The sequence below is a fragment of the Seriola lalandi genome, unplaced genomic scaffold, assembly GCF_002814215.2.
Source record: "Seriola lalandi dorsalis isolate HSWRI2012SDOR001 ecotype SW California unplaced genomic scaffold, Sedor1 jcf7180002054413, whole genome shotgun sequence".
In the NCBI taxonomy this organism is placed as follows: domain Eukaryota; kingdom Metazoa; phylum Chordata; class Actinopteri; order Carangiformes; family Carangidae; genus Seriola; species Seriola lalandi.
In genome coordinates, this window is record NW_019524966.1 from 72,253 (window position 1) to 90,341 (window position 18,089).

Sequence of the window (18,089 nt, forward strand, 5' to 3'; positions counted from 1 at the left end):
TCTCACATAACATGTGACTGTGAAGGAAGTTGTATGCCATTCAATTGAGAATCATCACTGTATATGTCTAACCCTTAACTCTCTCTATTCCTAGCAATTGATAAAACATGGATTTAGAGGAGGTCCTACTTTGCACCGCTTTGGATCATATTAGGAAAAATTGAGTAAAAAACAAAGAAAGACGCTGGATACACACTATTCTCTTAAAGTTGTCGCAGGTCAGATTTTTTTTTACATCCAAGGCCAGGAATATCCCCCGCTTCTCAGTGCTTCAAATCGTAAACACTAGTCAAGCCATGCTGGGCTCCCGTTTTGTCTCATTCATGCCCCCAATTAAAACAGAATATTATTCATATATATATAGTTTTTTATGTTTGATATAGACACAGAAGCATTAAGCCCTGGTTGGATTTATAAAGACCACAGCTGCAAAGTGAAAACTGGAAACACTGATTCAGGTTTCATCAGGTTCACAGAGATTTTTGACCATAATAAATTATACCCTTCTACAAATCATAGAAACTTAAATAGCACATAAAACAATACAGATGTTTAGTAACTACTTTCTACTACTGCTGCTCTTACAGAGACTCATAGACAAAGGAGTAACAGTGACACAACAAAAAAGTTTTCTCAATGCAATGATCTTTTTGCCACAGACCTTGGTTGGAGAACAAGCGGGACCTGAGGAGGGAAGAGTGAGCATAATTTGATTTACTTTACACATTCTAATCCCACTACAGAACAATAGCAATAGGCTGATGGCATTAAGTCAGTTACTCTTTATTTTAAACACTGCAGCATGGCTTTACTTAACAAATGTCGGCATTAATAGAGGTATATTTTCTATTTACTTAAAAAGAATTAAACATTGTTTTAATGTCTTTTATCTCTCTAACAGCATTTATGTAGCTTATATATATTAACTGTGATTAACAGCTTGTATACTGGTTTATTTTACAAATTAGTTTTGGCTGTAAGAAATGAGTTGTGACATTATGAAAGTCATATAAGTCATTTAATATTGCTTTATAACCTCCTGAATGGTGTTTGAATCAAATATTTAAATAAGGCTCTTATTATTCTGTATTGGATGATGTGATCTTCATAACTGGTAAAGACTTAATGTACCACAGCAGCTATAACTGAACAAATTTAGTAGAGAAATATACATTATATAAATTTTGTTCTGTAGTAAACCAGCTTGTTGTACGGTGTCTGAAACGAGTGTTGGGAAGGATACCCTGCATCGCCAAGCATAAAGCAGCCTCTGCCTGTCCCACAGATCTTGAGCAGCCTAATGGGGAAATCAACACATGCCCATGACTCTTGAAGTCCACTGGAATCATTCACCCATGTTGGGCAGCTCATGCTCAGATCCCAGAACACCTGGGTTGACCTTCGCCATCCACAACTGTTTGTAATAAGATAGCCAGATAACATTCTCTATTAGGTTGTTGAGACTGGAAGTGTAATATTTTATGATTTCAATGTGCATACTGTCTACTACACCAATACATTGAGAAATCCCATAAGTGTGTGAGAAAAGGTCTACCATTTTCATAAGCTCAGAGTCCTTTGGTGCCACAACAGGCTGCGGTTTAAGCACTTTGGTGGCCGCTGTGCAGAACTCATGCACACAGCGGCAAACAGATGCCACCTCCACAGCCAAGCCATAGTTTTCTAGTCACAGGGGTTAGCCAATTTATAGAGAGCCAAAGCCGCTCTCTTCTGTAGTGGGATGCAGAGGTGATAAGAGGCGTCCTGCTTCTCCAGCTGTGGCTTCGATGTCATGCAGAGGAGAGAAAGTCTCCCTTGATACCCTCAAATGTTGCAGCCGCTGATCATCTGTCAAAGGAGCTGCATGTATTCTCCCATCAGTCGCTGGTCCAAGGATAGAACCACACTTTGGGTCTCCGTCGCCTAGCACCTGTCAAGAAGTGTTATAGGTTGGAATGGAAGAATACGCATGTGATTAGCACAGGAGGTTCTGTAAAGGAAATCACAAGAAAGAAAGTATATGCTGTGATTCCTTGAAACACTGAACAGCTTGCTGGGCTTACAATTAATGAAGGGAAATAATAAATAATGAAAAAAATATTATCAATTGTGACATGTCATAAGAAAAATATTTCTGAAAAAAGAAATCAATTAATAATAGAAATAAAACAATTTATGATAACAATTCCCTACTTTTGGCACAGGAACTCATCTCTCAAAGAATATACATAATGTGACACTTCCATATTATGGCCAATGCAATGTTCTTGCATATTACTGATCGCAAAACAAGTTATGGAAGTCTTCCACTGTCCACATAGTTTTAAGTCGTAATATTGTATGTGACTAGGATGTGACTACAAACTCTCACTCATGGGTATCTTAAGGAGAAGCTCTCACCGCTTTCATTCATGCATCATAATCAGCAGGGAGCCGATGCTGGCGACTCTGCAGACTTTTACTCTCAGCATCCATGTTTCATGGAGTTTCAAGCACTAACAGACAGAAATAAACCCGCACATACATCTGCTGCCGCTGCTGCTGCCACGCTGTTTACTTGTATAGGCGCAATTCTCTAGACTTCTATGCAATAGTGTATTCACTCTCGGACCAGAAATACTAAATCTTCATGATCTTATCTTCAAGTCTGCGCTGTGTGTGGGACGCCCCCTAGTGTACCGGAGTGGGTAGTACCAGGACGTTTTGAAAACTCCTACCAAAGATCCATCAAATCCTAGTTAAAAAATAAACAACTATTATATTAATAATGTCCAAAAATAAAATAAAGTGTAATAAGGAGCGGCTCATCACGCCCACTCATTAACTGCAAACAGAGCACCAGAGCACAACATGAGGTATTTTCATTGGTCATGTCACCCTACCCACTCAGTTTCCTGGCCAAACCCACACACTGCATTCATCTGCTGAAATATCGTCAGCACAACTGACAGGAGGGAAGAACAGCTGGAGTGGAACAGACAAACATGTGGGTAAAAAGTGGAAGGGTTTTTCTCTAGTCTTATAGACTAACTTTCTACAGATATTGTTTTTCATTTTCATTTTTCTCTGCTAATTTTTAAACAGCATTACCTCTCTCCCAAAATGAGATAATGGCTATAATGGAGAACTCCAACACCAGTGCTGTTCTCTATGAATGGGAATATTATTATGATTATCTTGATCCTGTGATTGTGGATGAGAGCAAGCTGAAACACAATAAATGTAAGTCTTTGTGCTTTCTATAATTTTGTATTTGTCTTCGTGTGTTGCATGAAGGTAACAACAATTCTCCTCTTCCCTTTCAGATTCAATTGTTATAATATTTTGGATAGTTCTGGCTGCTTTTGTGGGATTCCTCTTTATCACTTTGAATCTAATGTCTAGCAGTGGAAACTTAACACGGTAAGTGTGAAGCATCATCTTTCGAGGGAAGTGGGTTTACAATAAAGAGACAGACAGACAGAGCTAGTGTCACAATTCTCTACAATAACATTTAAACGTTTCCTCTTATTATTATTGCAGGAGTCACAGATGCAAAATCAAAGGAAGCCAAAGTATATCATCAGCTTGACCCGAACCTGAAGGAGAACATTTTTCATGGATACGTACGAAAATGTTCATAAATTGAGGTGATGAACACAAATTCAGAATGATAATAATTTAAAATGCAGCTGTGGAGATGATGACAGGGAAACAGAGAAAAGTTAGATTGCTGGTTTAGTGACAGTGTGTTAGAGAGTAGTCAATGATTCTGCTTCACTGAATACCTACAAAATAAAAGGCTACATTAACCATTAAACAAAAATGGTCAGTAACTATTTATCATGTGTGTTAAAAGCAGTGTGTGTATGTGAACCCTAGAAATGAAAAGGATGAGAGCACAGGTGTGTTATTGGGATTCATCCTGATGGCAGCTTTACTGCATTGAACCCAGTTTCTTGAATATAGTCCACAAGATTCTTTGTGTTGTAAAACCAAAAGTTTACACATACAATTACAAATAATACAGGAACCATTTGTTAAAAAAATTGACAAATGTATGACAGATTTGAAAATCAACCTTTTTTATAACAGAGGGTTTTATAAAATATCTTCAATCTTTTTACACGAGCAAAACAAGGCAGAAAAATATCAGAGAATACAATGTTTCTTTTCATTTGATCTATTTCAAAGAACATAGTTGTGTTCAGACGTCCTATTTAACTCTTCAAGGAGATGATGTCATTACAGATGGCTCTGATGGCTGTTTGTGGTGATTTGGATGTTTTCTGTCTCTTAGACTTGGCTCTGGTCACCAAACTGACATGAGACAGGAACAGCTCTGCTGATGTGGCTCCACTCCACAATTCATGGATGTACAACGACAACAGATGCAGCCCTGCATCTGGAAAGGAGAGAGAACAAAAGGCTTAATTTCTTTATAATGCAACTAATTACAAATGAGCTTGAGGGACACATCAGAGAGACCGTACTGACAAAGAAAAAATAAACATACATTTACTTAGGTTTGATAATCCAAGACCATTAAAAAAAAATCTCTATTATTATCAAGCAGTGGTGGAAGAACTATTAGGATCCCTTTCTTACCTAAAAGTACCGATACAAAAATGTAAAACTACTCCTTTACAAGTACATAAATGTCTGCAGCAAAATGTAGTTAACGTACTGAAGTAAAAGGTACTGGTTTGGTCTCTCTGGCTGATATATTATTAAATATTACATCAATTGATTATTTATACTGAAGCATCAGTATGTAAGCAGCATGTTACTGTAGCTGCTGGGGTGGAGCTAGCTTGAACTACTTTTATATACAAGGACACCCGATAAATCTGAGAGACTGTGAGATCATAAATAGGAGAAGAAAGAAGAAAATGTTCAAATACACAAATCTTGTTTTCAGTTTGGATTTTTGGTGAGATGCTGGACCGTTTGAACATTCATCGACATGAAACCAGGTGAGAAGTTTACAGGGAAACATATTTGGAGGAGCTGTTAACTCAAAGACAACTAAAATGTGAGACATCAGAAGCCAAAAAGGTCAGAAACCACTGGTTTAATCTTTAACAATGTGTTGTATAATTCACTGTGTAATATCTTCATCTTAAAAGTAACTAGTTACTAAAGCAGTCAAATAAATGTAGGGGAGAAAGTACAATATTTTCCTCTGAACTGTAGTGAAGTGGAAGTATAACGTAGCATAAAATGGAAATACTCATGTAAAGCACAAGTACCTGAAAATTGTACTTAAATACTCTACTTAAATAACTGTACTTAGTTGCTTTCTACCAGTCACCAAGTACGCATATTGTCTTCCTCATCAGTCTTAATCTGTGTGACGTCTGTACTTTTTGTACTTTTGAGTGGCTTTGTGAATGATATTAATATTAAGGATATTAACTAATTACAAATGTGATACACATAGGGCTTTATATCAACTGATTGCAGTGTTTTGTAAGAGCAACACCTCAACAGCATTTGGGATTGGACGAGAATTAAAATAAAAGTTGCAAAACCTAACAATGTCTTTATCCAGTTACATTGTCCACTGCTGAATCGGACAAATGTTTTTAGGGCCCGAGCAGCGAAGGGTGCGAGGACCCTATTGTAACTGTAGTGTTTATTTTAAAGTTATTTTAATATCATAATGACAGTCATAGGACACATATGCCAGACTTCTTTCATTCAGAGTTTAGTAGTTAATCTTTTTTTGTAATGTATGGATTTTGCATAGCCCAGCCTTCCCCCAAATTTCACTAAAGGTTCCTCCCAATCAATTAGAATTTTTGTCACTCTTGTTAAAACCTTGGGCAACGCTGCTCTAAACGTCTCTGTGACGCCCGTGTGTCAATACAACAAAGAACTTGTAGTTGTATGCACGCATCACTAGCAGTCACAAATGTGGGAGTGTGAGTCTGTGGATAAGATGGCAGCTCTTACCATATCTAGACTGATCACGAGTGGCCTCTGGCAGGCAGGCGGAGACGACCGCTTGATGCAGCTCTGGAAGGTGGCCTTGGGTTTCCAGTAAGCGTATCATAATGTTGGTAAATCGCTGAAAGGTTTCTACTCTCGCCAAAATATTGGATTGACGCTGAGCTTCAAAGGCCTGGTGGTAGAGTCGAAGGAGGTCAGCTTTGAAGCCAGGATCCAGCAACACAACATCCACAATTTCCCTGTGTTTTATCACCGCCTTTTCAAACCACTGCAGGAAGTCCTTTGTTCTGTTTTCATCATACGAGTCCTCCACCAAGCACCTCAGGGACCACTTGGTGAGCAGGTGCGCAGTATCACTGGCCAACCGACTGGGATCTAATTTGTCTCTTGGCTGAACCTGCTGGGTTTCAGAGAGGGGAAACACAGGCTCGCAATGAACAAAAATACTGCTGAGGTAATGTTTACACGCTGTCAGGGGACTCTCTCCTTGTTTCTCAGTTTCAGTGTCGTCTGCCAGCTTCTCTTTTTCGGTGCAGGCCTGGGAAAAGGAGCCTTTAGTTCGCGCCTTATCTTTCCCCATCCCTGAGGAGGAGGATGAGAACAAAACTATGTTTATCCCATTAAAAATACATGGAATGATCTAGATACTGTGAAACAGAACAAAGCTATAAATTCTGTAGTTTGCAATGGAAAAAGTATGAAATGCAATGGCTTCATTGTAGGCCCTGAAAGCTTCGTATTAAATATTAATCATAATTTTGGGGAAATGAATGTCAGCCATTTTAGTCATTATCTCCTTCAAGCTTCTTGGTGTGGCAGAATTTCAAGAAGGAAAAACTCACCCAGCAATTCCTTTACTTTGCACTTTTCAGCCAAGACTTGTATTTGGGAACAGAGTGCCGTGTTGCAGGACAGGGAGGCCCAGCAGAGGAGCAGAGCGAGGGCTTCGGTGCAGGAGAGAGGCTGTGGGAGGAGTGTGAGCCACTCGGCCTGTTTATTTACATTGAGAGCTGTCCCACGATGCTTCAGGATGGAGCAAAGAGTCTGCAGGAACTGGCTGAGCTGAGCGGCCTTCACACCCAACCTGACAGGAGGAGGTCAAACAAACACTGACATTCTTGACCAAAAGACGGTTAACATTTGTTATGTGTGATGTCAACTTTTGTCAGCAACTTCTGACAAGCAGTTTTAAGGTGAAGTGCTTTACCGGAGGTGCCTGCTGATGGTTAACGCCACACACAGGAAGTCACTGATGAGTGGGAGAGGGAGATACTTCACTGAGCTCTGAGGCTTCTCCTCTTTAGATGAGGTGGTTTTAGCTCCATCCACCTGTTTCTCCTTCTGCCCAAGGTTAGTGAACCACAGCATGTGGAGCAGATCTATGATGGCACTTAGCAGCTGCTGGTCTCGATTCCTGAGGAGGATAATGCGAACAGACTAATGTAGAAAATCTGAAACTGACTGAAGAGATTATTGTAGTAAAATGAATAATAATGTCAAAATAAAGAGCCGAAAACAATAAGGGGGACCTTACTGTGAAGCTTACCTTTTTTCAACCATCTGTATCATCCAGGTTAGGACCCCACAGTTTTTGGTGAGGTTATAAGCTGCTTTGGTCACACGGGCGGCCTGGTACAACACCCTGATAATCTGTGCCTAGTGGAGAGAAGTCACATGCAAAATAAATCCGCATTATACATTAGCTATTTATTTGTTTTCCTTATGAAGTGTATTTCAGCACATCAACCACCCTGTCCTCTATCTAATCTGTGAGTTTTCATGCTTATGTTCTTAATTCGTCCCTTTATTCACAGAGTTTAAGACTCTGTCATTTGTCTTGACTTCACTTGTTTATCTGTTGAATCGTTGTGATTTCCGCAGTATGTACCTGGGCGTGTTCATCGCACAGGGGGCTGCTGCTGAAGCCTAGAAGGCTCTGAAAGATGCCTTGTTGGTCGCACAATTCATAGCAGTGTCCATCACTTATCCCTTCCTCCAGCACACCCAGGATCCACTCGCGTTCCATCTTGTGCTGCAGAAAAAGCGGACAGTGAGTAATCCTCCCACGGCTACAACCCCACAGAATCAGATAACATCAGTCTAAAAAAAAAAATAGCCTGACCTAAGCAAAACAAACAAGATGAAGGTTGAAAGTTGTTGACGTAGAGAGATTCTTTGGACAGTCATTTATTTGTTCAGGGTAAGATTAACCAATCAAGATTAATGACTTGCAGAACAACATGTTTTCAGCAGTTTCCTGTAATACTTTACCTCCAAATCGAAGCCATAGAAGAGCTTGAAGAACTCAGGGACTCTTCTGAAGTCCAAACTCTGATGGGACAGCAGGAACCTGTTTAAAACCACATACATGTGGTCCTCTGGAAAATCAGGAAAAACAAGGAGAAAAAAAAAAGGGCGATGAGCCTGAGGCAGAGTCTCCTTTTGCAGTGGTAGTATAACTTTTATAGAAATGAAACAAAGCATAAATCAGTTCAGTCTAAAACAATTCTTATATCCTTAAGTAAATATTGTGGGTGAAATGAGACTGGTCAGGGACTAACTCAAGTTTTCAAGGTTACTCACCAGGTTTTAACATCTGCTGAGCCGCTTTTGTGATGTAAGTGGTCAGGACAAAGGGAAGTCTTTGATTCTGCTGTCGGACTCCATTTTTCACCGTGTCCATCAAGTACAGCAGCTGTTGGACCGAAACAAGCCCGTAAGTGTTTCTGGAGGTGATTTCCTTCAAACACGCACACACCACCTCCCCGTCTCTTTACCTGTCTCTTCTCCCTGAGCCGAGCACCCTCCAGATGTTGGTAGAAGCAGCTCAGCACATGGTACGCTGCCGCTCTCACCTTTGGGTCGTAGCTACTTAGAGCCATTACAGTTAATCCAAGAGCGTGGCTGGATACAAACTTGAGGCAGTCAATCACACACTCTGTCACATAGAAGATGAAGAATGCGACACATGTAAGCCTTGATGACCAAAACAGATGATTAGGTGAAAGTAGGTAGGTTGAAATATACTCACCTGGCTGCAGTATGGTGCTGAACAGAGGCAAAAGAAAACAGGGATCGTACAAATTCCCAAGGTCCTTCACTCTGTTATTGCTGTACAGTGGCTCCTTGCCTTCCTATAAGGGAGGGAAAATATACATGTTAAAGGTCAGTTCATCCAATTAACAAAAAACATTGTCTCACGGACTACTAGTGGTATCTAGTCATACAGATATGTGAGGTTTCATGATATCCCATCAGTGAGATTTCTACTGTACACCAGTACAGTGGAGAGTCATTTTTGACGCTTTAAGAAATGAAAAACTGCACTTGAAAAACCTAACTGTGATCAATTTGGAACTTCTTTCAACCAAATAAATTGTTCAGAAATCTCAAATATGTCAAACCAAAACTATCACCACACGGGGTATTTGAGAAAATATATTTGTGATTTGGGGAAACTGAGCCTTTACAGTAACTTATTGTACAAGTGCAGTTCCCAGAAAGTAAATAGAAATTAAAATATCAACCTCCAGGATGATTCTGCGCTGCTGGGGAAAGTGTGCAATAGTTTGGAGCATCCTGTCACTTTTCAGCAGGGCCAACAGGTCGTCTGAGCTCGTCTGCTTCCACAGAGAAGCTCCCAGGCTTTTCCTGGTCTTGTGGTGTTCCACAGCTGCTGGGCCCCATAAGAAGGATCTGCATTTGGAAACTCAGGCTGAGTGTTTGCAACAAACAAGCACACTTGTTGCATGGACAACATTTTTTTTTTTTTTTTTTATAAACGAATGGAACTTACTGAAACTTCAGCAGACTGACATGGTTTCTTTCATATTCCTGGAGAAGCAGTAACAGATTCTGATCTGCAAAAACAAATTAAGATGTAAGTAGAAAAGACAACAACAAACACAAACTTGCAAAGTCCTTAGATTTCATGTTTTACCTGAAGTATTCAGCGTAGCTCCATATGCTCCCAAAAGTATAACAAAGTGACTGATGTTACAGACTGCTGGGCATTTCTTCACCAGACAAAGAAGAAGGGACACCAACGCTTCTGAGATGCAAACAAAAGAAACATGGTTGTATTCAGTGATGGAAGGAATAGAGCTTTAGGTTTGTAATGTAGTCTCTTTTTTATGTGCGGTACCTTTAGCCTGATATCTGCTCGGCTCTTCATCAGACTCCAGCATGGTGGGCAGGAACAGGGAATGGCTGCTGGTCATCATGTGAAGGGTGGATAAAGGTATCAGATCCTTCTGGACTTCACCGCCACCATACAGCAGGTTCAATAGGCTGCTCAACGTGTTGAGGAAGTGGTGATCTCTGTACCGATATCTACAGTGGAAGAATATTTTATTAAGGGTCATTCATTTAAAAAAAAAAAAAAAATATCTGATGTGACAATGCTGATTAAATAGCAGAATAGATTTCAACAAATATCTTACTTCAGTCCGTTCTTGACAAAGCTGTTCCATTCAGATGCAGTGATGTCTGCAGCTGATGTCTGTGTAAAGAGGATAGATTATTAAATGCATGAAGTGAAGACATAAATGTAGAGTATGTATGAGGACAGTAAACCCACTAGGAGTGTCTGCAGTCTTTCCAGGACACTCTGCTCCTGCTCTGCTGGGGAAGTCGCCTGATCTTTAGAGTGACTGTAAGAGGTGATGAGACACTTGAGGGCAGCAGATGTGACAGACTTCCTCCAGGTTTCTAGTTCTTCTGGGCAATCGGCAAGTTTCTCAGTAACAACGTCCACTAGTTGCCATCTGGAGGAGAAAATATTTAGGTACTAACACGTAACACTGATAATTTGCTTTCTGTTAAGAGTTCATTATTACCTTTCAAGACTGTCCACTTTTTGAAGAGCACTGGGCAGATTGTTGATCAAATCCCTGATGTCCTTGATGTTTGCAGAGAGTTTGATCAGATTGGCTAGTGTTTCAGCAAACTGGCCTCCAGAGGCTTCTGTCAGGTTTCCCAGAACACACTGGCACAATTTGGTGAGTAGTGCTTGCTTCAGGACTTTTAAAACTTCTTTTTGCACTATAAAAACACAGCAATAGAGCATATCTAAATCAATATACAACATGTAATGACAGAAGAAAAGAGTGATAAATCCTGCTGCTGTATGCTTTTAATCAATAGAGAACTTGTTTCAGGACAAACCTTCTTCGGGTCTGGCAGGGTCCTCTCTACCTGCCACCTGTAAGTAGGTGTTGATCAGTGGAAGGAATGTTTCTGTCTGGCCTGAGAGCTTCTCCATGTTTGCTGGCTCTAGACACCACACCTCAAAGCAGAGGCGGTGGGTGGAGGAGTTCTGCAGCAGCAGGGAGCTGATGGCCTGCGTGTCTGAGAGAGGTTGCTGGAGACAGTGCAGCAGCACATCTGTGTGGATGAGTTTGGCACTGCTTGGCTCACTTGACAGAGTCTGGAGTAGGAACGCCTCCAGCGCAGGGCTGGAGCAGGACAGCAGCAGTGTGCCCAGGCCGTGGAAGTGTGCCTGTGTCAGAAAGCTGCTGTGGTCCTGGGAAGGGTTGGATTTACACTCTGTTAGGATCTGCAGTGCTGCGTGACCGTAGACACTGAGGTTTGCGTGTGTGCCCTCGCTGCCGGGAGAGATGAGGCTCTCCTGGGGGAGGAGTAGCAACTTGGAGACCACCTCCCTCAGATTAGAGGGGTCCATGTAGCTGTGGAGAGACAAGAGGGCGTGGAAAGGTCTGGACTGTGTCTTGGCAGCCTGAGAGCCCTTCTCCGTTAATTCCTTCAGAGCAGCTCTTTCTAAAGCTCCCATGTAGCTACAGAGAAGCTCCAGGCGACTCAGATCACGAAGAATGGGAGCGCTGATCTTCAGCAGGGCCAGAATGTCATCAGTCAGCTGAGCACACAGATGCTTTAGTCTGACAGGGTTCAGAGTATGAGGAGGCAAAGCAGACAGCTCCAGCGCCAGGAACCACTGCTCCAAACATGGATGCTTGAAGATGGAGCCAAGAGCCGAAACAAGGATCTAAAGAGAGAGGGGCCCACATTAGATGCACTAAATCTAAAAATAGACATAAACTTCATATTGTTGGTCACTGTTAAAGCTGAACTTTTTCCAACCTGCTCTTTATCGGCTTCTACTGTGGATGACTGGTTGAGTTCCAGGAAGAAGTCTGATCCTTCTTGGAGGTTCTCTGCTATTGGCTCAGGCTTTTTGGTTTCCTGAAAACCTAGTAGCTTAGTCACCAAATCCCGGAGCTGTCCCATTAAGGTTTTCAGAATGGCAGCTCCTGTGTCTTTGGAGAACTGCGCAGAAAAATATGATGTGCTGTGTTATACTTTCAACTTGGCATTTTACTGAATAGTGAGCTTGTCTTACTTGTCTCTTACCGTGCCAAAGATTTCCACTGTTGATTTGATGTAGAGTAAGATCTGTTTGATTGCTACTGGAAACTCAGCCATCGCGATGAATGCTAGAGTTTCTTCCACATTTTTTGTGAAGGTCTCTTCAAGCAAAGTGCTTGGTCCTTGGCTATACGCAGCTTTCATCAGTGCGGTGTATGAACTAAGGGTTGGCAGACCCTTTGAAAGGCATTCAGAGGACTTGAACTGCAAAACAAAAACAAAAAAACAGAGGAACTGTAATTTTCTACATGATGAAATTAAAAGATCACCCTTTTTTATCCACTCTCTTGGTGGCACTAAAACTGACCAGTTCCCCGCCGCACTGCTGCGGTAGCCATCTGGAGTAATACTGATGAAGGCGTGCGACTGCAGGATGAGGAGCAGCAGCGAGTTCGGAGGATACGAGCTCTTTATCGTACTGCAGCAGAGCCAGACAGAGGGGGAGTGGCTCCCTCTGACAGTGCAGCACATCAGAGAGCACAGCTGATAAGTACTCATATACAACTCCTGAGGGGAAAAAGAGACAGATTGTTATCAAAACATATCATACAATTACTTTTGAAATATTAATCAGAACAGAGAGAACACTTCAAGCATGAAGATGAAAAGTTGCACTTTTGATGCAGCAAATTATAAATTGTCAAGCTGCAAAAGAAAATTTCGGTCTGCCCCAAAAAACAGTTGCTCTACTCTTCACTTTTTGATTGAATAAGTTTTCTGTTTGTCCAAATTAAGACAGACTTCACCTTTGTTTGCTGGCAGTTTGTTTCGGGCCTCCAGAGCGGCAGGTACCACCACACTGAAGGGGAAGGTTTGGATAATGAGGTCTTCACTCAGTGCTGGACCAAATTTCTCCATCTCACCGTCATTACCGTCCATAATGACATCCAGCATGTCCAAGACGTCTGCAACATAAGGTCAGATTGCAAAAAAAAAAAAAAAAAAAAAGTTTCACAGACATGCTTATGGATGGAAGAGATCACTCTGAGATTCCATCTATAAAAATACTCACCGTCTATGTGAGATACAGGGATACTTGCAGCGTCGCCCTCCTGGCTACTCAGGTTAGCTTGCAGATAAGCTGCCTCCTGGACCAGGCTGGCAACCTTATCTGTGTATGTGTAGGAGTTGCACACGAGTTTCACCAATACCTAGAGTCAGAGACCAGGAGTTCAGGATCATATAACTGCTATGCTACGATTCAAAATTAGTCTTATTTTGTCTAACCAACAGCAAGACAGTAACAGGTAGAAATGTTGCGTAGATGGACTCACCCTCTCCAAGAACTGGATGACAGCCTCTTGTTGATTTGACTCTACTCTGGCCAGCTGGTCGAGCCAGAGCTCAAGTTCAGTCCAGGTGTACTCAAACACCCCACTGTCCTTTAGCACCTGAATACAAGTCAGGAAACACAGAACAGTGGTTACCTTTTACCAACACTGCTGGGAGAAAATTTGGTACAGTTTATGTGAAACTCTTGCAGTTAAATATTAACATAGATATATTTCCTAAGCTGCTCTCACTTCATTAACTTCATGAATATGCAGTTTTACCACTGTATTATTACGCTTCAGGACAAACTGCTTTTCTTAACTGTAGGGACTGAACCAACTGCTAATTTACCCCCTGGAAATGATGCTGTACCCTCAGATGAAATAATACATTTTACAAACTGTCAAACTACAAACTTTTACTCTTGACATCTACTGCAAGGAGGAACCTATGCTAATGTATTTAAAAAGTGTATTTGAGTTTTTTGTTCTATTATATTTTGTTGATCATGTGGCTTTTTAATGTAAAGAGAAAAGTCCTGTTGTTTATGAGGGGTAAACAGTTATCAAGATTTAAAGTTATATCAAATATCTAAATATCTATGTCTCACATGTAGTGTAAACTGAAAGCAAATGCACAGAGGAAAAGAGGAAATGTTCCTCACTTTCAGAACCAGCATCCGTGTGGAGGTTTTCAGGTGGCTGCTGCTGCTGCTGACAAACATCTTCAGAAGCAGGTAAAGTACTGACTTCTCCCCAGATGATGATTCAGTGTCTGCAACATCCTGGGAATAAAAGCAATATAGATCAAAATGCTGATTACAAAGCAAAACTCTCTAAACCACGATCACCGAAAATGACACAGTAAATCGTAAAATAACACAGTGTAACTTCTTCACCTGTATGCGGAACCAGGAGAACTTGCTTGCGGGGAGATCTAAGGCCAGCTGCAGTATCTGATACTGCAAAACCGGGGGGACTTCCTCCCTCATTCCTTTCTCTGACACAATCCCTGCAGAGGTAAGGACAATGATTCAGCTTGAAAGGCGACTGTTAAACATCACACCGCTACCGAAAGTCATACCCACACTCCACTCTTACCTTTTAAGAGCTTGCTGAAGTCAAATTTGCACTGGCTAACCAGATGTGGCACCACTTTCTGGTAGAGACAAATGACCTGAAGAATCAGAGCCTTGAGCATGATGACCTCAGCTGTCTCAGCATCTGCTCAACATAAAATCCAGGAGTCAGTCCACTGACATCGCTTTTCTTTTCCCCTTACCTTCACAGGGCTGACCAGAATAGACAATATAAATGTACTGTAAATGTTATTACCAGGCACTTCGTTTTTATTATCTGTCTGTTCACCGCTCCCTTCTGGTTTGGCCTTTTTCTCTTCAGCGCTTGTCTTTTCCTTCTTGCTAAGGGACTGCCACTTTGCGACTATGCTTGTCATATCTGGCAAAATCTGAAGCAGGGCACAAAAAGCAGGTACTTGAGTTGCTGAGTGGTGCCTCATTATTATTTGTGTGTACAATAACAGCACTTTCCTGAGCTTACCTTGCTGAGTGTCTCCCTGTACTGCTGCACCAAGTCCCCCATCACATCAAGAGTGTACACATCCGAGCTGTTCCACTCAGACTTATCCAAAAGGTACTCTATATTCTTGTGGGCCCTTTTCAAGATGAAATTCATCATGGACAGAGTTGTGAGCTGCACTGCTGTGTTGGCAAGCTGTCAGATACAAGAGCAGATATTCTGAAAATAAATGTCCAAATACTATACATATTTAATGCTTTTTTCCCCCCATTGTTGGCCATGATAATGAATTTATTTTATGAGGCTCGATCACTTACACTGAGTCCCTGTGTAAAGAAGGCCTTGTTACAGACAGGAGGAAGAGATATCACCATAATCATGGAGAGCAGGCGAGGAAGAAGGACGACCTCGCTGGTTTGAAAGACTGCAGAAAGCTCTGGTTGGGCCTGGTAGATCTGACACAGAAAGGCAAACAGGAGGGTTATTGTTTTAAAAAAAAAAAATAGAAGCAATTAGCTAACACAGATGTCTCAATGTAAACAAATACATTAGGAATAATTACCTTTTTAAGTAGCCTGACATTGTCCTGCCAGGCACTTTTGAGGCGGGGGGTGTATGAATACTGAGTCTCCTTGAAGTATCTGGCCAGAATATCAGGGCTGGCTTTCAGTACGTTCACCACCAGCTCTGCCACCAGTTCATCCTCTGTGGCCTGCTTCAGCCCCACCAAGAACTGAAGCAAGACAATGTTACCAGATCTAGAAAAAATCAAATCACATCACATATTAACATTAGGGGTTTTCAGAGGAATACAAAGTAAACTTGTCATCCCACAGGTTACTTACCTGCCAGCTGTGCCAAGGCTGGCATCATGAAAGCTGATGCCATGCTTACGGGAGGAGCAGAGGTCAAGAAGGAAACTGTGAACAAGCTCCCGGATGACAGATATCCCAGCATGCTCTGAGTTCTCCGACATCTTACGAAAAAAAAAAAAAAGTTAGACCCACAAGTTGAGAAACAAATTTGGCTGACAGAGCCTTCGTTTCAACAAACACAAGAGAAAAGCAAATAGCTTACTCTGTTATCATCAGTGGTTGCGTCCACAATCCCATTCCATTTGTACAGTGACGCGATGTTCGCCAACACGACGGGTGTGAAAAAACGCACTTTCTGTGTTTTACTTATGCCCTTGTTTAGTAAAACCTGCAGAAAGACAAACGACACAGATGTAATTATCAAGTCTATACACTTGGTTTTAACTCAAAAGTGTGAGCAACTGAAAACTTACTCTAGTCTTCAGTGTGGACAAAATGAGATTGACGACAGACATCCTGTCCTCCTTCAGACCCGTGCTCAGGATCTCTGGCAGGAGCTCTGACACACAAAATGAACATGTCATCGACACACCGGAGGGAACAGCTTGTTGTGTAAATTGTAATCCATATCTAATTATTACCTTTGCTCTCTAATATCTGTCCGACTGTAGCATTATCTCCAGACACCAAAAAGGACAGCACAAACTGGATAAAAGCCATGCGGACGTCAGGTTTTCCCTAGAAAAGGACAGAGGTAAATGTAAGCATAAATATCTACAGCGCCCAACAACTCCCATGCACGCTAACAACCGGTAAAGATAAATGTTACATCACACCTTTTTGTCCTTTCTCTTTGCCAGGCCAGACAGCGCTTTATTGATGTGAATGTGACTTAAGACTTCTCTAGCAGCTTCTGGTCCTTGAGACACCAAGGCAGACAGGAGACTGAGGCACTGACGGACAAACCTGTGAACGTGAGTTATAACAACATTAGGTCCATTGGCAGAAGGAAAATCATAAATTGTGCTGAGGACTGACACTAAGGGCCCTGTGCTGAGGTCAGTAGACCAACCTGTGGTTTTCTGAATGGAAAGATCCCTGCAGAAGTTTCATGTAGCTAGAAACAATCTTTTTCACAATAGCATTGCCGACCATGTTGAAGTGGGTCAGGTCACTGGCTGTCCTTAGAAGGATCATCTCCAAGCTCTCAAAAATCAGCATCATCTGGACAGAGGCAAGATTCAATTAGAGATTCACTGGTCCAAAAACAGGAAGTCAGCCAGTCCCATCCACTGAGAAAAGCACTTCATCTTACCTCACTCTCTATATGCTTTTCTCCCTCTAGCAATTTGAATATCTCTGCACACTCCATAGAGATTTTAATATACCCTTCAACCACGTCATACAGGTCAGAGCATGGCAGCTTCTTAGCGGTTGATATGAATGTCTCGAGCCCTGCAGGGGATAAAAAAAGTTTAATCAAAGAAGAGGAGAGGAGAGGAGAGGAAAGGAGAGGAGAGGACTGCAGACAGTGTGTGTGCAGGCTGTAGAGATGGTGCTCAAACACTGACCGCACCAAAGTGTATAAAAACACTACTAGGACTTAAATGACTTCTGCGAGATGTGTGTAAAAGCAACAAAATGCGCATATACACTCACCCTTAATGGCTGTGGTGGGCTCCTTTAGCATGGCTTTAAATACGGTCCCATTGAACTCCGCTACTTTTTCTTTTTTCGCCGGAGTGTCTGACTCCGCCGAGCCGTCGCCGCGGCGCTTTTTACCCATTTTCATTTTTAGAAAAACAGATTATAGTGACTTATAGGTTTAATTTCACTCCCCTGCCATAAAACTTCTGTCACAATCTCCCACGTTGTGGTGTAAACAGAAAGCTGTGCAACGAAATGTCGTTCCGGTCGGAAACTTTATGATGCTGACGCTTAGTTCCGCCCTCTTTAACTTCTGTTCCCTTCATTGTTCCAGCTCCATTCTCTACAGCTCTATAAGGCTTAAGCTGCATTACCATTGTGTTCCTGATGAAGCTGTTAATACCTTTTCAATGTAGATCTGCTAATTAAGCCTAAACAGCTATTCTCTTATTAGCAGCCAAAATACATAAGAGGCTATTATACACACAAACAGGTAGGT

General features: G+C 41.7%; 1 protein-coding gene and 2 long non-coding RNA genes across 3 annotated transcripts; 2 read left to right on the forward strand and 1 right to left on the reverse strand.

Moving 5' to 3' along the window:
- Positions 1 to 654: 654 nt before the first annotated feature.
- LOC147818889 (uncharacterized) lies at positions 655 to 1,535 on the forward strand. The gene is made up of 2 exons (XR_015437498.1): positions 655 to 698; positions 1,286 to 1,535. It is a non-coding gene; the product is annotated as an uncharacterized LOC147818889 (long non-coding RNA).
- Positions 1,536 to 2,641: 1,106 nt separating this feature from the next.
- On the forward strand, positions 2,642 to 3,402 carry LOC147818890 (uncharacterized). Its single transcript, XR_015437499.1, has 3 exons — positions 2,642 to 2,990; positions 3,085 to 3,222; positions 3,306 to 3,402. It is a non-coding gene; the product is annotated as an uncharacterized LOC147818890 (long non-coding RNA).
- Positions 3,403 to 4,047: 645 nt separating this feature from the next.
- urb1 (URB1 ribosome biogenesis homolog) lies at positions 4,048 to 17,830 on the reverse strand. Its single transcript, XM_023410124.2, has 39 exons — positions 17,603 to 17,830; positions 17,259 to 17,398; positions 17,016 to 17,167; positions 16,780 to 16,909; positions 16,585 to 16,681; positions 16,417 to 16,502; positions 16,206 to 16,331; positions 15,974 to 16,104; positions 15,691 to 15,886; positions 15,446 to 15,583; positions 15,150 to 15,323; positions 14,925 to 15,057; positions 14,691 to 14,813; positions 14,489 to 14,601; positions 14,255 to 14,374; positions 13,593 to 13,709; positions 13,331 to 13,469; positions 13,065 to 13,223; positions 12,626 to 12,825; positions 12,304 to 12,522; positions 12,034 to 12,219; positions 11,101 to 11,938; positions 10,773 to 10,977; positions 10,514 to 10,700; positions 10,377 to 10,435; positions 10,079 to 10,266; positions 9,875 to 9,985; positions 9,731 to 9,794; positions 9,462 to 9,630; positions 8,966 to 9,068; positions 8,712 to 8,872; positions 8,518 to 8,629; positions 8,206 to 8,312; positions 7,823 to 7,966; positions 7,481 to 7,590; positions 7,142 to 7,348; positions 6,777 to 7,018; positions 5,938 to 6,516; positions 4,048 to 4,384 (listed from the first exon to the last, which is right to left on the reverse strand). The coding sequence occupies exons 1-39, from the start codon at positions 17,733 to 17,735 to the stop codon at positions 4,200 to 4,202; spliced, it is 6,783 nt and encodes a 2,260-aa protein (XP_023265892.1). The 5' UTR covers positions 17,736 to 17,830; the 3' UTR covers positions 4,048 to 4,199.
- Positions 17,831 to 18,089: the final 259 nt, after the last annotated feature.

What these genes read in the sequence shown, in the direction of transcription:
- urb1 (XM_023410124.2), bottom strand. Translation starts at nt 17,735, where the DNA reads ATGAAAATGGGTAAAAAGCGCCGCGGCGACGGCTCGGCGGAGTCAGAC. An exon ending in TAATAAAAACGAAGTGCCTG is followed by an intron (nt 14,814 to 14,924) that starts GTAATAACATTT and finishes TATGTTGAGCAG; the next exon opens with ATGCTGAGACAGCTGAGGTC. An exon ending in CTTCAGCAAGCTCTTAAAAG is followed by an intron (nt 14,602 to 14,690) that starts GTAAGAGTGGAG and finishes TTACCTCTGCAG; the next exon opens with GGATTGTGTCAGAGAAAGGA.